Genomic DNA, 20,976 nt, shown 5'->3' on the forward strand with positions numbered 1-20,976 from the left:
GAGATCGGATTGAGATTTCCTTCGGGCTGATGGATGTTTGGTGCTTTGACATTGGTCACATTTCGTAATATACTCCGCCGCATCTCTCTGCATGTTCAACCACCAAAAACCCTATGTCATTGCACGATGAGCCAAAGATCGACCATCGGTGTTGCTCCCACAAACCCCCTTGTGCAACTCAGCAAGAAGCCATTTCACAACTTCCAGGTGCATACACAACAGATAAGGGCCCCCAAAGGATAGTTAATACAACCTCTTTTGAACCTAGTTGATTTCCTTCGTACCTTCTCAGCTTTCTTTTGCTCAATGGGGAGTGCTCCATCTGAGAAGAATGAGATAATAGGGTCCATCCAACTCGGGGAGGCAGTCGAAGTCGTAGCTACACAGCACTAATAATCTATGCTCAGATACTCCAATAACTCCACAGAGATTATTCGAGGTATGTAAGTTCCCACGGATGAAGCTGGGGTGGCCATGGAATCTACATAGTTGTTCTGCCCCCTAGAAACATGGGATACCTTCAACAAACCAAAACATGCTCGCAACGAATGCACTAGCTTCAGGTAATCCATTATTCTCGAATCCTTTGCCTCAAAATTTCTCTTAACTTGGCTCACCACCAGCCGTGAATCTGAATAAATCTCCAACTATATAGCTCCCAGCTTCCTGACTACTCAGAATCGGGCTACTAGGGCTTCATACTCAGCTTCATTGTTTGAGGCTTAGAAACCCAACTTGAGCGAGTGTTCCAACTTTATGCCCTATGGAGACTTCAACACTATACCTATCCCAGCTTTGCGAGCATTGGACGCCTTGTCCACATACACTTTCCAAGGCCAAATTGAGACCTAGCAGACCCTATATGCATCATCAACTAGTGGAGTGAACTTCACTACTAAATCTGCTAGCACTTGTCCCTTGATAGCGTTTCTTGGCCTATACCTAACATCAAAAGATCTCAGCCTTGTACCCCACTTAGCTATTGTTAGGTTTTAAGTTTGTAATGTTGGCAAATCATGACAAAACATAACAAAAACTAAGTCTCATTAGTTTAGAATGGTCTACATTGAAGCCCAAGACAAAAAAAATCAAGTTCGGGATAAAAACAAATGAGTTACAAGCTGGTTGGTTCGATTGATCGAAAGACAGGTTCGATCGATCCAAAATCGCATATTAGCAAAATAACAAACGTAAAAAGGCCATAACTTATCTGTTTGAAGCCCAAATTGCAAGCCGTTTTTTTCAGTATTTAAAGGACATTATAAGCTAACCCTAGGTGGGGTTTTGAGAGTTTTTTAGAGAGATTAGAGTGCATCTTGTGCCTCTTTTGTAGATCTAGGGTTTTGTACCCAACAGCTCTCTTATGTCTTCCATCGGTGTTATTCCTTGAAGAATCTCAAGATTCGGTATTGTAGAAGTTGCTGGCTTCTCTAGTGATCAAAGGTGCTGATGATCTAAACCTTCAAGGGTGGTCTTGGAGTCACAAACAAGAGAATTTGTGTTGCTAAACCTTTGAGTGGGATCTCAAAGTCACAAACGTGGGTGTTTGTGTTTTGCAAAGGCTAAAGAAAGAAGAAGTCCGTGGTCTCGGAGCTTGCACGTGGTCGTGTCAGTAAGTTCTACTGATGGGTAGCAATAAGAAGTTGAGCGTGGGGGTTGTAAGTCTTATTGTATGAACTTTGATTCTTTCTAGTGGATTTGCTTTTTACCTTGAGGATAGTTAGGTTAAATCCTCCCCAGGTTTTTTACTGGTTTGGTTTTCCTGGGTTATCATATCGTTGTGTTATTTATTTTTCTGCTGTTTTGCATGATATGATTGTTTGATTGTGATAACCTAGATTTGGAATTTGGATTAAGTAACAACTTGGCTAATTACCTAGGTTAATCCAATTGTGTTTTAAGGGGTCTAAAAAACCAACAGCTATCCTCCTTATGAAATCTGACATTCTCAACAAAACTTGTAAGGGATGCTCAGTTAAAACGTACACTGTGTAGGCTTGGAAGTAGTGTAGTAGCTTCCTTGTAGCATGTACCAAGGCCAGTGCCATCTTTTCCAAGGGCAAATATTGGGTCTTCGAATCTAACAGAGTCTTGCTAACATAATATACTAGCCTCTGCACTCCGTCTTGGACTCTTATCAATACTACACTTACTGCATGCTTGAACATTGCTAGGTACATGTATAAGTCTTCACTGGGTTCCGGGCTGGATAGGATAGAAGGGTGGGCCAGGTAAAGTTTCAAACTTTGGAAGGCATCATCACATTCTTCAGTCCACTAGAACCCTTTCCACTTCCTGAGCAACTGAAAGAACAGCTTACATTTATCAGCTGATTTGGATACAAATCAATTCAGAGTTGCTATCATCCCCGTAAGCTTCTACACCTCTTTCGAGTTACTCAGTGGACTGAGTTGTTGAATTGCCCTAATTTGGTCGGGGTTGACCTCAATTCTTCTGCATGTTATCATATAATCAAGAAACTTCCTAGACCCCACTCCGAATGCACATTTGGTAGCGTTGAGGCACAACTTGTGGTGCCTTAATACCTTGAATACCTTGGCTAGGTTTGGAATGTGCTCCTTGAGCTTCTTACTCTTGACCACCATGTCGTCAATATACACCTCCATGATTTTACCGTTGTGCTGTCTGAACATTCGAATAACTATCTGCTAATAAGTTGTTCCAGCATTCTTCAAACCAAAGGGCATGACTGTATAGTAGTAGTTACCTTCAAGAGATCAAATGAAAGATGTTTTCTCTTGATCTTCAGGAGCCAGGGCAATTTGGTGATATCCTTGGAAGGTGTCCAGAAAGCTCATCCTCGGATGACCATACGTGGCGTCCACTAACTAGTTTATCTTTGGGACAGGAAAAGGGTCCTTAGGGCATGCTTTGTTGAGGTCAGTAAAGTCAAGCAGACCCTCCATTTCCCATTCTTCTTCTTTACTACCACAATATTGGCCAACTAGTCTGGGAAGAACACTTCTTTTATAGCCCCAGCCTACTTCAGCTTTTCCACTTCCTCCTTCACGACCTCCACGTGAGACTTGGCAGATCGTTTCAACTTTTGCTTCTTAGGGGGGAACAAAGGGTTAACATTCAATTTGTGCACTATGAACTCTATGTCCACATCAAGCACCTCATATGGGCTCTATGCAAAAATATCCAAATTCTGGACTAGTGATAACAATACCTTCACACGATCCTCTGTTGGAAGGCTCTTCCCTATCTGAAAATGTCTATCCTCATAAGGTAATATACAGACCTCAATCAATTCCTCAGCATTGTTAGCCCCACCAAATTCCTTAGGGAACTATGATTGCTATAATGGGTCCGACTTTGCCTACTCCTTCTACTTGATCTCATGGTTGATTGTGGCCACCAAACACTGTTGGGCTGCTTTTTGATCACCCCTCACTATTACAATTCCTTGCTTGGTAGGGAACTTCACCTTCACATGCAATGTAGACGGTATAGCTCCTATGACATGGATCCATGGTCATGCCAAGATTGCCATGTATAGCGAGAATGCGTTCACCACCATGAAATTCACAATTACTTATTTTCCCTTTATTGCCATAGGGAGCCTGATCTACACCTCTAGCATTACCATTTTTCCATCAAATCCCACCAGCGGAGTATCATATTTTGTGAGATCCTCAACTTTCAAACCCAAACCCTTATATAAATCCAGATACATTATCTTAACCCCACTCCCTTGGTCAATCATAACTCTTTTGATAAGAAATCCCCCAATCCTAAGGGTCACGACCAGTGCGTCATCGTGTGGTTAGGTGGTTCCCTCAAGATCATCATTGTCGAAGGCTATCTTTTCTTTGGTTGACCGGGGCTTCTTCCTAGGGCACTCCACTTCCTCCAGTTCCTGCTAGGGGGTAATGCTGAGTGTCCCTTTTCATCAGCTAGAGTTAACTCCAATAGACGCAACGTGTATAACTTCGATAATGCCGAGGGGTGGTGGCATTGTCCTCCCTTGGCTTCTTGATGCTTGCCCTGTGGTACCCTCTCCTTGGCTGATCACATACTCCCTCAAATGCCCTGCCTTGATTAACTGCTCCAAGTAGTCCTTGAATGTTCTGCACTACTCAATGGTGTGCCCTTCATCTCAATGATAGGTACAGTACAGATTTTGGTTTCTTCTAGTCGGATCTCTACCCATCTTACTTGGCAAGAAAAAATAAGGCTCATGCTTGATCTTCTCCATGATTTTGTGTATAGGCTCCTTGAATGCTGCATTTACTCCTTCTAATCGACTGAGGAGGTTTTGCCCCCCTGTATCTCTTCTAGGCCTTTACTGAAAGCCCCCAGCTTGTTGCTCCCTCTGGTACTGAGATGTAGCTGGGGCCTTTCCTTTACTCTGCAATCTGTCGTCTTCTAGCCTCTTATGTTCCTCTATCCACCTCATTAGCTAATGCATGTTCTTGGGAGGCTTCATAGTCAGGGAGTCCCTTAGCTCGGACTCATAAGGAAGCCCCAATTTAAAGGTCACAGCCATATGCTCATTACCTCCTCCTATCTCGTTATACAATTCCCAATATCGATCTGTGTAGGATCGGAGAGTCTCCACACTCCCCATCTTCATGGATAGTAAGGCATCAATGGGCAGGGGGACTCGACTGCATGTCACAAAGCAAGCCTCTAACGCCTAGATTAACTCCCCAAAGTTGTGAATAGAACCCTTCCTCACACCATTGAACCATCTCATTGTCGTTGGACCAAGGCTGGAAGGGAATACCTTGCACAAGAGCCCATCGTTCCTAGAATAAAGAGCCATAAGTTGGGTGTAGTGACTTACATACTCTACCGAGTTTGTCTTTCAGTCATAACAAGTAAACGGCGGACAAGTGACATGCCTCGGCATCTCAATATGCTCTATCTCTTCAAAAAAGGGTGATTAGGCTATCCTTCTAAGTGCTCAGCTCATGGCGTCTATGATGGCATTTCAACGCCCTTCCCTTTCTCTTCTCGGCAATAACGAATCTTTATCTCTAGACTCGTTCAACCTTTCCCTTGGTCACCGAAAGTGGCTTTGATGAGACGACCTCTCATTATGACTACTCTTTAAGTCCTAGTCATGGTACGATCTCTTAGGAGTCCTCCTTCGGCGCCTTAGCCATGCCTCCAACTCCTTAACCTGCCTACGTAGCCTTTATAGCTCACGGTCTTGATCGCTATGGTATGAACCTTCTGGTTCATATGAGACTGTCCTCTCTCCATGAGACAAAGCTCTATGCAAGTCGTCCTCTCTCCATGAGACAAAGCTGTATGCAAGTCGTCCTGAGTCTCATGCCCATCGTGCTTTTTCATTAATATAACTATGTGTTTGATTTTAATTGAGAATCCCACTTTAATTTACCTAAGGAACTGTGTCTAAGATTTACTCATTTTCTAATACAATTTGGCACAAATTTGAATCCAAATGAACTTAAAACTTGATTTGATTTAAATTAGGATGGGTTTAAATTATAGGTGTCAGGAAATTAAGCCTAGTCTAATTGTGCATTTAAAATACAAAAATATTCATAATATGAACTGTTAATATGTATTAGGGTATGTGGGCTTTAAGCCTACCTTGTTTACTTGTATAGCAGACTTACTTGTATAGCAGACTTACTTGTACTGCACACTCTACCTCCTATATAAAGGCACTCATGTATATTCTATTACTTGTGAAATACAATTCTATTCATTTAGTATTTCTAATATGGTATTAGAGCCACTACTCTAATCTTCTGGTGTACTACACTTAAGCAGTCTTGTCTTCTTGGGTGTCATCCACTACAGCCGTCATTGTGAGCAGCACCACTGCCTCCACCACGACTCCAGTACATCAAAGACCACTACCTTGCTGCCACCACCGCTTTTTCTTCTCCGATCAAACCACAAATTGCACCATCAGAAAGTACTCTCTCCGATCTGCTCTTCTGTGAAAAATTGTCTTCATCGGACCCCTCACATGCCGCTACAAATCTCGGAGGTAAACCACGCACCTCCTATCTGCTTCATGCGCCTACACATGCCAGATCTTCGTTCACTGACATCATCGGTTGCGCCACGTCAGCCTAGTGACGTTATCAAGCCACGTCATCACTACTTGCTTACGTCAGCACTCAGTCAGTGATTACGTCAGCGATTTCACCTAGTCAGCTTGCTTACGTCAGCACTCAGTCAGCGCTGACGTCATCACCATCGACTTCTGACTACCTCGATTGACCGTTGACTGTCGCCTTTGACTGTTGACTTTTTGCCATAGTTGACTTTTTGTAGTCCAGGTGCTCCTTACCAAGTTTTTAGCGTAGATTTCATTTTTGCAGTCCATTTTTGCATATTTTGCTTCTAAATGAAGAATAAGGACAAGTATTCTTCCTTTTGCAACAATCGTCACCGATAATCCAACAAACGTTTTAGCCATAATATTGAGACTTGCTATTAACGCAACAAATCAGCTGTTTCCATTTCTGATGCTACAATTGCTAACACTAAGAGTGTCCAACCCATGGCTCCCGTCTTTATACAGTTTCAGTCTTCTAGATCCACTTTCACTATTTCTAGAGATGACCTTATAAACATCATCGCTAATGTCATTCGTATGGTTGGTAATGCATCTTATTCCTCTTCTTTCTCAACTTTATCTAGTATGTCTCCTACCTCTTGGCTATGGATTCTGCTTATTGCAATCACATGACACCTCACTCATCCTTATTTTCTGAACTTAAACCTGCACCATACCCTCTTAATATTCGTATAACAAATGGTTCCACAATGTCTGATTATAATATAGGTTTCGTTTCGACCTCCAACCTTTCGTTTCCTAGGGTCTTTAATGTTCTTGACATTTCTTACAATTTATTTTCTTTGGGACAATTAGCTTAATTGGGTTATAGCATTATCTTTAATTATTCTGGGTGTATTGTGCAGGATCTGTGGATAGGACAGTAGCTTGGGACCAGTCCTAGAGTTAGGCATATATTTCCCGTTGACAACCTTCGTCTTCCACTTGTTGCTCTTGTTTCTGTTGTTGCAGCTGCTGCAGTTTCTTCTATTCCTTCCGTTGCACTTTGGCATGCTCAACTTGGTTACGCATCTTCCTCTCGGGTATAATAATTGACTTCTAGATGTTTGTTAGGTTCAGTGTTTACAAAAAATTTTGATTGTGTCTCATGTCAATTAGGAAAACAACCAACTTTGCCTTTCAATTCTAGTGAATCAATATCCACTGATATCTTTAAACCTATTCATTCTGATGTTTGGGGGCCTTCCTCTGTCTCTAATATTGGTGGATCTCGATATTTTGTTGTCTTTGTTGATGATTACCCTCGCTATAGCTAGATTTTTTATATGAAACATCGTTCTGAATTATTGCAAGGATATTCTAATTTTGCAAAAATGGTTGAAACTCAATTTTCCAAACGTATTAAAACTTTTTGATCTGATAATGCTATTGAGTACACTCAATATGCTTTTCAAGCTATTTTGCATTTCTATGACACTGTTCATCAACTAACTTGTCTAGGTACCTCTCAGCAAAATGGTAGAGTTGAATGGAAACTTCGTCATATTCTTGACATTGTTCGTGCTCTCCTTCTCTCTACCAAAGTTCCTGCTCCTTTTTGGGGCGAAGTTGCTCTTCATGCTATTTATGCTATTAATTGCATTCCAAGTCCTGTTATCCAAAATCAAACTCCATATGAGTGCCTTTTTGGGTCACCTCCAGACTATAACTGTTATGACATATGTGATACACTTGTTAGGAACATATGTCACTATTTTATGTAATTGGTTAATCTTTTGACAAAACGCACTTTGCTTGTAATTAGGTAGATCTAGGATGTGTTTAATACTTCAAGATCAAGTGTTGAAGCCATGCAAGTCTGTCCAAGATTCAAGCTGAAAAGTGTGTGTCATTAAAGCTCGACAGCTAGCCATCTATCGAGCTTAAAGAGCTGTTCAGTCTCGTGGCTTGACAGTAGCTCGATAGATAGGGTATCCGTCGAGGTTTATGAAAAACAGATTTTCAGTTCTGTTTTGACTCTAATCCGTGTTTATGTGTTTGTGCTTTCTTTTCTCACAACCCTAGAAATATAAAATGATTATTTTAAGGGTCGCCAAAGTGTTCACAAGTTGCACAAGTGTTGAACAAAGTTTATTCAAGCAAATTGTGATCGGAGACACAGTTTTGCCCTAGTTCATCGTTCTTGTGAAGAAGTTGTTGTGTTTATACACCGTAGGGTTTTGTGACCAAGCATATTCTTGAACTTCATCATTGGGATGAACTGAAGAACTTTGAAACCAACAACCTTCTCTAGTTAGTGATTGAAGTCACGTATTGGGATCCACGCAATTGGTTAGTCACGTACTGGGAGCCGTGCATCAAAAGGAGAAATTGTCATTACAGAACAAGTCCAATTGGGTATTAGGGTAAGGGTTCAACTATAGGTTGGTATAAGATACTGTGATTCCTTTACTTGTAACCGCTTGTTGTGATAATAGTGGAATTTCAAAGTGGTGACCTTAAAATCACCTGGTAGGGTTTTTGTCATTAGGTTTTCCCCATTCGTAAATAAATCACCGTGTTATTTATTTTCCGTTGCATACTTAGTTTAATTGGTAATTTGTTTGTACTACCACGCGTTTACATGTTAATTTAATTAATTATAAAACTTGGCTAATTAATCAATTAATCTATCACAATGGGTCAATTCGTCTTTGGCCTATCAATCACCACATTTGCTTCTTCGGTTCTGCTTGTTTCGTTCTTCTTCATCTACATGAGTATAACAAACTTGAGCCTCGGTCAAGACTTTGTTGTTTTCTTGGTTATGGCAAAACTCAAAAGTGGTATTGGTGTTATGATCCTGTCTCACATCGTCTTCGTGTCTCCCGCAATGTTGTCTTTTGGGAACATCACTCCTTTGTCAAGCTCTCTCACTTCTGTGCCTCCCTATCTTCCTCCTTTGTCTTAGATCTTTTTCCAGATGAGGCACATATTCCTTATGTAGCTGCTCCTGATCCTCCTGTAGTTGCTCCTGATTCTCCTGTAGACTTCCACTACCCCTTTATGGCAGATTGCAATGAAAGAAGAACTTGATGCATTATCTAAAAATCATACTGGGGATTTGGTGACTCTCCCCCCTAGGAAATCTGTGGTTGGTTGTAAGTGGATCTACAAGATTAAGACTCACTCTGATGGGTCCATTGAGTGCTACAAAGCTCGTCTTGTTACAAAATGTTTTACACAGAAGTATGAGATTGATTATGAAGAGACCTTTACTCCGGTTGCTCGTATCTCATTTGTTCATGCCCTTTTAGCTATTGCTGCTGTCAGTAAATGGGACCTTTTTCAGATGGATGTCAAAAATGCATTCCTTAATGGGGATTTAAGTGAAGAAGTTTATATGTAACCTCATCCTGGTCTCTTTGTTGAATCAAACAAGGTTTGTCACCTTCGACGTGCACTTTATGGCCTCAAACAAGCTCACGAGCTTGGTATGCCAAATTCAACTCTACCATCTCTCGCTTGGGTTACATGTCCAGTCATTATGATTCTGCCTTATTTCTTCATCGCATTGACAAAGACACTATTTTACTTCTCCTATATGTGGATGATATAATCATAACTGGTGATGACCTCAGTGACTTTCAAGAACTCAAGGATTTTCTCAGTCAGTAGTTTGAGATGGAAGATCTTGGACATCTCAAAATGTCTTGGGTTTTAAAATCACTCATTTTACATATGGACTTTATATTACTCAAGCCAAGTATGCCTCTAAACTCTTGTCTTGAGCTGGACTCACTAATAGCAAGATTGTTAACACCCTAGTTGAGTTTAATGCGCATCTAACTCTCTCAAAGGGGAAACCATTGTCTAATCTCTCTCTTTACAAATGCTTGGTTGGCAACCTAGTTTATCTCACTGTCACTTATCCAAACATTTCATATGCTATTCACCAAGTGAGCCAGTATTTGTTTGCTCCATGATCGACTCACTATGATGTTGTTCTATGCATTCTTTGATACCTAAAGGGCACTCTCTTCCATGGTCTTTTCTACTTTGCTTAGTCTCCTCTTATTTTTCATACATTTTCTAATGCTGATTGGGCAGGAGATCCCACTAATTGCAAGTCCACCACTGGTTATTACTTTCTTCTTGGTTCTTCTCTAATTTCTTGGTGTAGCAAGAAACAAACTCATGTGGCCCGCTCCAATACTGAAGCAGAATATCGTGCCCTTATTGATACCACATCTGAGCTCCCTTTGACTACAATGACTTCTCAAAGACTTAGGTGTGTCCACATTCTCTGCTACGCCTCTTTATTGTGACAACTAGAGTATCATTCATATTGCTCACAATGATGTCTTCCATAAATGGACTAAACACATCAAGATTGATTGTCATTTTATCCATTATTATCTTGTCCATGGTGCTCTTAAGCTGATCTCAGTCTCCTATAAAGATCAACTTGCAAATATCTTCACCAAGTCACATTTTAAGGAACGCCTTTGTACTTTGGTTGACAACCTTAAGTTAGTCTCACATCAACCTTGAGTTTAAGGGGGGTTGTTAACGTGTATTAGGGTATGTGGGCTTTAGGCCCACCTTGTTTACTTGTATAGCACACTTACTTGTACTGCACACTCTACCTCTTATATGAAGGCACTCATGTATATTCTATTACTTGTAAAATACAATACTATTCATTTAGTATTTCTAACATAAACAATATTACAATATTCTAGGTTTTCCATAAAATTTACCATCTCTCTCCCATCCTTAATGCCTTAACCTAGTATTAGAAAAGCCTATGTTATATATAATAAATTGAATGTTATTTGGGGATTTTAATACTAGTATATTGTTCAAAAAAAATTCTCATAATTTGAGAGTTGGGAGTAGGGGTGTCCACGGGTCAGGCCGGGTCGGGTTTGTGCCCAACCCGGACTCGACCCGAAACTTTCGGGTGGGTGAAAACGGAAACCGAAACCAACCCGGAATGCTAGTCGGATCTAGCGATTCGGGTCTCGTCGGGTTTCAGGTTGTATCGCCGGTGATGTTATTTTGGCCGGATTCGTTGAGATCTTGCCAGATCACTACGAGATCTTGTCGGATCTCAACGAGATCACGTCGGATCTGGACTAGATCTTAACGAATCTTGTCGAATTTGATGGGATTTCAAGTAACCTTCACCGGAGAACTCCAATACCGCCGGTCTTTGTAAGTTTTTGTCGAAAATCTTTCGAATATCGCCGGAGGTTTCTAGGTTTATGATCAGGTCGGGTTGCTCATGTTTTGGGAGAGGAAACCCGCCAACCGACCCGAAGGCGTCGAGTTCTGAGGGTGGCCACCCACCACCAACCATTGGAGTGTCGGTTCGGGCTGTTTCCGGTTCAGACTCAGGCGGGTTGCTCGGGTATACGGGTTGGGTGGACAATCCTAGTTGGGAGTGGGGAAATTTGAATTTTAAACGTTTTTTATTGGAAAAACTAAGAAGTAACACATGAGCTATCATACTCTTGGTTATATTATTTAATACTATTAATAGTAATAGTAATTGATACTTTGATAGATATTAGTGTTTGTCCACTACGTGGGGCTAGGGAGATATGTAATAGGATTGGGGTGTGGTTTGTATGTGGTCACAAGGGCCGAAGAGAATAGCTCTGTAATACGTTTTCTTCTTTTAATAATATATAATTCTATCTTTTATCTCAAAAAAAAATAAATGTTTAATATTATTCTCTGTATATCGTAAAGACAATAAACCTGAGCTAAATCCAATTAAATCAGGCTAATTCTTGTAACCATCTATTCAAATCAAGCCCTTGATCCCATGTAATGCAATCCCCAACTCATTGGTAAGGGATAAACTAGGGTGGGATTTAAGACACTTTTATTATTATTATTTTATTTTATTTATATACGATAGATTTGAAATCTATTGTGTATACTCACTGATGATTACTTTTTACCATTAGATTAAGATATCAATTTGTTTTTAAATTAAGCTTGATTCAAATCCAAATTCCTTATTTGATGACAATGAACTTTGCCAATTAAACTAATTGAAAGTCACTTAGGATTCAAGACACTAAGCACCAACAGTATGTATGATTGACCGTACGTGTGTTGCTGATCAAATATAGAGCATCCTATCTACTGAATATTAAATTCAGTTTTACGCCTTAATCAAATTCCTCGCTGTACTATTGTTCTTGAAAGTATTCTTTTGAATTTTTTAAACATTTATACAAAGATAACATTTGTTTTGATTGAGACAAGGAATAATTCATATTATTATACAATACAAGTTGTTTCCACGCAGCCAACTTCTAATATTTTTTGCCATATCTATTTTATCTTTTCCGAGTGGCCCTTTATCTTTGTCTTTATTGAGAGCGTACTACTCTGCGATATATAAAGAAAAGGCAGTTGTGAATTGTGACATAAATCATCGAGAATATCCTTTAATTAACGATAAGATCAATATTCGGGCAAGGAATGTGACAGATTTTAGCTAGCTAGAAAAATGAGACAGAGCAATGGAAAAGAAACGGTTTAATTTAGAACTTAATAAGCTATTAAATCTCAAGTGGTCAAGGCCTTGGCCTTACTTAATAATTGACATCTTATACTTAGGAGAATATGACAATTAAAAGAGACACATTCCGACTGGAAGTGAGTTTACTATATTACTATATGTAAGAAGAGGTGTGGAATTAAATTTAAAAGTAAGATCAATCATTCTTGGTTAAGTCGTCGGTGAAAAAAGCTATGTGATGTGGGAGATCGTTAATTAAACAACTGCTTCCAGTTAAGTTTTGGACAAAGATTACAGAATTTTAAAGATTGATCATGATGTCTACTAATATCTTTCTCTCTCTTGATTTCCAAATTTGTCTTACGAGAATTCTTTCGAGGTGTAGAAATGCTTCTTCGTGGAGGATCTATGCAGAAGTGACAAGAAGAAAGTAACAAAAGAGAGAATTTAAGAGCAAGATGATAAGCATGTCGAATTGTCAACCACTTAATTAAATTGTGAATGACAGTCTACATCAAAGAATCGGGCGTCGGGCTCACTCATATGTGATTAAATTTGCTTTTGTAATTAGAAAAATGGTTTTCTTTATTCAAAATGTGGGAAAAAGAAATAAAACACAGAAGCTTGGCTAGACAATGTTGCCTAGGGAAATCATTTACATTCCTTGGAAACCAGGGCATTCTAATCTGCAATAATTTGCTTTTGACATCAAGTTGTTAATAAGCTTAGCTAAAAAATCAGGATCTTATCTATCACGGGCTAAAGAATGAAATATAAAAATTGCCACCCTTTTATGAATGACGCAAGTGTCACAATAAACAGAATTTATCCTCCTTAAGATGACTCTTTCTTTTTTTTCTTTTTTCTTTTTTCTTTTTTTCTTTTTTTTTACAAGATAGAATTCTACTCTAGTCTAATCTAAGTGTATATGTGTGTGAAGCTCCTTCCTGGAGACTTGAACCCCGGCCATTGCCCCCCACACCCCACAAGCACTTATACTTGTGGAGTGACCATCACATCAAGGGTGTGCCGTGGTCCTTAAGATGACTCTTGAATCCACAAGAAAAATTTTGGAATCCACCAAAATAAATTTGGAGAAAACTCTCAAAATTTATTAATAAAAAAAAAAAAAAAAAAAAACTGAACCATGAATTGAAAATTCATTTATAGACTTCAAGGCCAATTTAAAGGCTTTATAAAACTTGATTGACAAGTAAAAATATTTTTAAAAATATCCTAATTGATACTCTATTATAAAAAAATAAAAAATAAATAAAAAAAACCCTTAGTTGACTATAAAAAGATTAAAAACACCTAAAATCATGAAAATAGCAGCACTAAATCTAAAATTTTGAATATTACATGAAAATATCATAACTAATAATAAAAAATAAATAAATAATTGAATTCCATATTCTATCATACATCAGATTCTCCCCTTGAAAAAAAACTCATTCTCGATTTAATGTTAGAGACTTGAAATCATTCTTGCCAGCCGAACAAAAAAAAAATTGTTGAACTCTTTGAATTCTCTCTCTTTAATGGAAAATGTATCAAAAACTATATAAATGCTTCAATAGAGAAATTGGATTGTCGCAAAAGCTAAACTCTTTCAATTCTCTCTCTTTAATAAAGAACATGAAATTGTTAGGTCCCTTCTCTCTCTCTCTAAGTAAATAGTTCATTATGTTCAATTATTGTCTTTGGATTTGTTTGTTTCTTTCTTTCTTTTTTGTTTATCATTCTCACTAAAGTTCATATCTCACTCTCCAGAAATTTCTCATTTGGTTTTGATTCTCTTATTTGGAATACTGATGGGTTTGTGTCAATTTAAGAATTTTGCAACCTCAACAGTTTAATATTTATTAATTTTCATTACTTTTTATCATATTTTTTTAATGTTCATATGCATAAACATGGATTATAAGCTAGTATATATATATATATATATATATATATATAAAGTCAAATTGGGAGAAAATATAATTAAATTATAAAATTGAAATCTAAATTTATACCATGTGTCAAATCAATATCTTAATTTTTGTGCATGTATTTATCACTTATTGCAACAATTGAGAGTTTTGGTAGTTTTATATAAAATGTGACACCATTTTCGATAAGAACTATTTCTTTTTTAAATATTATAATTCTATAGCATATTGAAATTTTAATTTATTTTAAGATAACTAACTAGACAACTCTCTTTTTTATTTTTTTCTTTTTTCTTTTTTTTTTTCTTTTTTTGGAAGTACCTTATCATTTGAAAGAGATAATATACTTTTGAATCTAAATTGAGTTAGATAATTGAGGAATAAAATTTTTCTAAAACTATAATTAAAACAATTAAATCATAAATTATTGCATCATAATAAAAAAAATTTGAGAGTCATCATAATAACAAAAATTAAGTAAAGGAGTAAAATCATTTTTTTCCTTGAATAAATACAAAAGTGTGAAAACTTTGCATTTTTTACTAAAAATTATTCTTACAATGCTTTTTAAGGAGTTAGCAATATAATAATTATCATATTGAGCTTATGTATGAATTATAAAATGTATATAATTCCATATTTTAAAATGTACTCATGCATATGTGTTAAGGTTACAAGCTAGTATATATTTAAAGAGAAAACTGAGAGAAAATTTTAATTAAATTTTAAATTGGAGTCTAATTTTATATCATGTGTCTCATCCAATTTTTTTAATTTTAGTACAGTTTTTACTACACTAAAAAAATTGAGGAGTTAAATTTAATTTTCTTAATTTTTTGTGCTAAATGAGTTATTAGGTGAGAAAACCATAGAATCAAAATTAACAAACTTTTAAAAAAAAATCACCATCATTGAATAACTTTTCTTATTGTATCATTATGTTCTAATTAGCTCAACTAGTAAAGTCTTTAATGGTTGAATAAAAAATCTGGAGTTCAATCCTCACCTACACCAAAAATTGATTGTTATCTTGGTTTGATAATAAAGAGTTATTATCAGGTTTAGACGCCATAAGTTGAAACTTTCACATATAGTATTATTATTATTATTATACAATTAGTGGCTGGACAAACCAAAATCGAGAATTTCATGGACAACAATTTAAATGATTTTATTTTCATTTGTTTCAAATAAACTTATATTTATTTTATAGTTGGTATTTTATATTTTCAAATATACAAACATTATATATAAATTTGGTAAAATTTTAGTACACATTTAGTTTTACTTATTTGCAAATATATTTTATGCATATTAATGGCGTTACAAACTAGTATAATATATTTTATTGGCTAATAAATGGACTTTTCTTTCATTTGAGGCCTTTAGGCCTTGCCTAAGTGGCCTAATGATTGAGCCGACCCTGAATAAAGATTTACATCAGATGAAACTTAATCTTATCTTAAATATATATACGCTAAAAATATTTTTTAGGTTTTCAATTCTATATGGCCATTCCACCAACAATATAAAGTCCGTAGTGCAATTATATTTATTAAAGAAATTAAGAACAATGCCACTCCCAGAATTTAGACCATGAGCAACTTCGAGATTTAAGAGATAATCTAATGATAATTACATTCATTTATAATGTCTTGTGTTTGTGGTTTGAACCTCCTCCTCTTCCCCTCTCCCTCCCGCATTAGCACGTATCATAAAAATTAAAAATAAATAAATAAATAGCAAAGAACTTCTATTGAAAATAAACTTTGGTGATCTCAGTGCCGATTTTGAAAAAATTATGATGATCTAATTTTCAATTCCAAGGTCAACACATGAGGTCTTCTCTACGCGAGCTGATTCATTAACCACAAGCCATTCTAATAAAAAGTAGTATCCGTACGTTTACAAAGTGATTGTAGTTTGACCATAAACTTCCTCTGTTGATTTCTCTGCATTTTCTTGCCTGATGTCTGCAGAAATTTGGCGTACAAGTCCTTCAGCAAGCAGAGTGGACCCTCAATGAACAAACTCAACAGCTGATACAAATGACCAATAGAAGGAAAAAAAATTAAAGCCACACATGTTTTCCTCGTTCACGCATTTATTTCTATATCCTCAAATTTGAACTAGAAGTGTCATAAGGAGTAATGAAATATGAAGGACATTAGCTATGGCTCAGCTGTGAAAAGATAAGGGGCCAAGAAATTTCAATAGCATTAATCCCAATTGCTTGAATTCTAGCTAATCGCATATCACTAATTTCTAATGAGTCTGAAGCTTTGCTCTCTTTTTTGACATTTGGGTTTTAATTTCTTTATCATATATGTAATGTAGCTATCCAAATTATACATACAACCTCTATTTTATTTAATGTTTCTCAACGATTGGATTAAAATATGAACCAGTAAATAGTTTGGCGGTGAAGCCAAAGTAACAAATTGTCCTTGTAGGCAGTAAATATCTAGTTGAGTTGTCTGAGTTATTTTAGAACCAATCTCACTAAAATCCAATTACTTACTTCAAATTTGGTGATATATCCGGTGTTAGGGCTTCATTTTTTGTCACTACTCTCACTCTTTAGCCCATCCCCTATTTAACCTTTTTTTTTCCTCCATTTCCTTCCACATCAAACTCCATCATCAACTGTCTTAAATGTTGGTATTTGTCCTATGGCCGCTGAACTTGGCCTTCTCTCCTTGACCCAGCTCCAAAAATTGTCTCAATCCCAACAAAATCAACATCATTTAAACCCTAGTGCGTGGATGTGGAACCAAAAGCAAGCCCAGCAGCAAGAAGACGACGAGTCATGGGAGGTGAAAGCCTTTGCTGAAGACACTGGGAATATTTTGGGCACTACTTGGCCTCCTAGGTCTTACACTTGCACCTTTTGCAGAAGGGAATTCCGGTCAGCTCAAGCCCTAGGCGGCCACATGAACGTGCACCGCCGTGACCGTGCACGCCTCCACCAAGCGCAGCCTAATTCTGGCAATATTCCAACCTCATCGCCTAATTCCAATACCCCATTTATAATCCCAACTCAAGAATTCCTTGCAAATGGTGGAGGGTTATGCTTGCTCTACCAATTGCCAAACTATAACGCTGCTGCTTTCACTACTTCAACGCCAATAAATAGTACAACATGTATTGATCAGTCACCTTCCACTCTCCTATCTATTTCACCCTATGCATCACCACCCACTAATTTTCCATTGGGGACACAACCAGGTACCAATTCTTCTTCTTCTTATTACTCGCCAACCACAGATAATTATAACAATACTGAAGATCTTGATCTAGAACTTCGCTTGGGGCAAAGACCGATGCCATCATAATAAGCAAGACAACACAGTGTGTGAGGGTGTGTACTAGGTTTATGCTTTGCAGTTTGAGGAAGAGAGTAGCACTGAGATGTGTAAGATACAGTCCTTTTTTTTTCATATTATTTTATGGTTCTTATATTTCATTTTGTGTGCCTTGCAGTACTGTTTGTGTGTGAGTGAAATTGAATGTGCAAATGGATTATTAAACAACCAAAAGCCAAAAAAAAAAAGCACCCTGCAAAATCAAAGCAAAAAAAGGAAAAAGAAAAAGAAGGATTTATTAAAAAAAAAAAAGAGTAATGAAAGAAGATTAGGGTTTTGAGTGATGTACTGGTAATAATGGTTGCAGTGCAGTGTCATTTTCTGTTCCAGATTTCTGAGTAAAGACTGTCTGGGCATGTCTTTCGACTCTTTCCGTAGGGGTCTATTTTTATCGCATAAGCTAAGGGTTTCGCACCTCTTTTTCGTGCAAATTACAGATATGCCATTTTCCGTTATATTATTTTGATGGGTCTCCTTAATGTATGCCTTAGACATACTTAACAATTTATTATAAAAAAAAATTATCAAAAATTGAAAAAACTATTAAAAGGTTTGAGAATTTTTTCAATTCCCGTTAAAAAATTTCCTAAAATATTTTGCTAATATATACTCTAAGTGCATACGTTAGTAAAACCCTAATTTAATTTACAAAAAATAAATAGTTATCCATTTTTATAGAATACCGTGTGGAGAGATTTCCCACCTGCCAGCTCAATTTTTTTTTTTTTTAAAATTAATAGATAATAGAAGTACGTACATTTCTTCAATTTCGAACTTTAAATACATCATCATCATTCTACTAAAAAAACAAATTACATCATCATCATATGTAAGAACAAGTAGAAACTAGGGAAACAAATTAAAGGGAACTTCTTTTATCAATCAAACATGTGTTCTATCTCCTATACTTTCTTAGCTAGACAAGAAGCTACACAGTTACAGGTACTCACACACTAAACAGAACTGTTATAAAATAATACACGTGCAGTATTTTTATTTGTTAAACTATCATATAAAAAAAATGGTGTAAAATTTACATATTTTTATTTAAAAATAACTTATATAAGTGAGTGTATAATTGTGTAAATTTGCAAGTTAGTTATAGAAATTTCGTAAATTTATACTGACACTATTTATTTTGCATTTAGTTTTTAGTTCTTTCTTTATGTATTCCTGAAGATGAATGAAGACAGTGAATAGTAGTTGTAATAGGTAAAGAAAGAAAAATAATTAAAAAAAAAAAGAAAAAATAATATTTTAATAAAATATTGTGTAAAATAGATAATTTGATATAGGGTGTTTTGAAAAGTGTGTATGTAAAATAGAAAAAATAAGATCTTATGCTAAAATAGACAAAAAAAAAATTACACAAATTAATGCGAATGTTCTAAGATGTGCCGATCTCTTAGATCTAGTTTCCTTTCTTTCATCCTTCTTCTTCTTCTTTTTATTTTTTTCATTATTATTGTTATTACCAAAAAAAAAAAAAAAAACTACCATAGTTACAATTATCAATTGTTATTTTATAATACTATCATCAATATCATAATCAAAAACTTTACAGCATGTAAAAATCAAGGCATCATCTACCCTTTTTTTTTAATTTATATGACATAAAATCAATCAATCAATTATTTATATTTACCAATTTTTAAGGGGTTGATTACTACTATAACAACAACAATCAAAGTCTTAATGTCAAAATTTTAGAGTCGATTATGAATCCTCAACAAACTAATTAAGGTCATTCACAAGTACTATTTTCCATCACAAATTCTATTATATCTGAACCATGCTCTCTGTTATTTCTTTAATTGACATGTTCATTTTTTGTACTTCTACTAATGTTATTTTAGGTATTTCTGTATTTTCTTTTCCCTTAAGTACTTCAATTGATTGACTCATTCTTACTAATACATTAATCACTTTTTTTCTGCACATGACCAAAATCATCTCATGTAAGTTTCCCTCATTTTTTTCATCAATAAAAACAAACCCTTTCTTTTAAGCAAATATCCTCATTTCAAATTATATCTTTCTCGTATTTAAACTTATCAATGTTGATTACTTATTATAATTATTTTCTTATAATTATTGTTAAAGAACTTGAAATTCAACCACTTCTATTAGGTTTTTTTTTAAAATTTTTTTACTTAGCTTTGCATAAATTTTTTAGTTTCACAATTTTTTTTCACCTTTAATTTAATAAAGTTTACATTTGTTAATTTGGTCCTCCAATTATTCGAAAAAATTTAATTGGTCTGTCAATTATTAATTGTGTCAATTTAATCTCTCGACTTTTAAATCAAGTCAATTTTATTCTTATATTTTCTAATTATTTAAATTTAAACTCTATTAGTTGAAGTGACGAATTGAATGCACATTACAAGATTATTATAGAAAGTATAAATTTTTTAAAATGAAGTTCATTGCAACTATTAATCCTATTAAAATTTAAATGGGGAGGAGACTTAAGGATAATATAAAATTTATTTTTAAAATTCAGAGACTAAATTGAAATGTGTCCGTTAATTGGAGGACCAAATTATTCATATCACCTTTAATATATTTTTCAAGTTGTTTTGTATAAAAAATCAAGTGAAAGTTATGTATTTTTGAGAATTTTCATATCTCCTATAAAAATAATTATATAGCTATGTTAACCTATATATCCTTAGAAGCCCTTTCTTATTAAGTCAAACTAAAGCATGAACACACATAAAAACATGTGTGTGAGTTTGGGAAAAGTACACAAAACCTCCTTATGGTTTTTCCCTAAAATATGGAACTTTCTTGAAATTCTAAATGAAACACTTAACTCTCATTTGGTATTGTTTTATGTCTAAACATCCATTAAAATAAATAGTCAGTTGTTCATGTGATGACATGTAACCATATATATTAGAATTGCATTTTCACATAACATAATACCACAGTGGGGCTTTCTGTTATACTCAAAAATCCCAGAAGATTAAATGTTACATAATTAATGATTTATACATAAAACAATACAGCAAGAGGATTAAGTGTCACACAAAATCTCCAAGGGGTTTTGTGTTTTATTGAAAAACAATCATGGGGATTTTGTATAATGTCTCCTATATATTTCATCCCTGAAAAATT

General features: G+C 35.7%; 1 protein-coding gene across 1 annotated transcript; it reads left to right on the forward strand.

Annotated features, from left to right (window-relative positions):
* Positions 1 to 17,052: 17,052 nt before the first annotated feature.
* On the forward strand, positions 17,053 to 17,954 carry LOC126710166 (transcriptional regulator SUPERMAN). Its single transcript, XM_050410549.1, has one exon. It carries the CDS (start codon positions 17,161 to 17,163, stop codon positions 17,821 to 17,823), a length of 663 nt encoding a protein of 220 aa, XP_050266506.1. The 5' UTR covers positions 17,053 to 17,160; the 3' UTR covers positions 17,824 to 17,954.
* Positions 17,955 to 20,976: the final 3,022 nt, after the last annotated feature.

This window comes from Quercus robur, chromosome 12 (assembly GCF_932294415.1).
Source record: "Quercus robur chromosome 12, dhQueRobu3.1, whole genome shotgun sequence".
Classification (NCBI taxonomy): Eukaryota; Viridiplantae; Streptophyta; class Magnoliopsida; order Fagales; family Fagaceae; genus Quercus; species Quercus robur.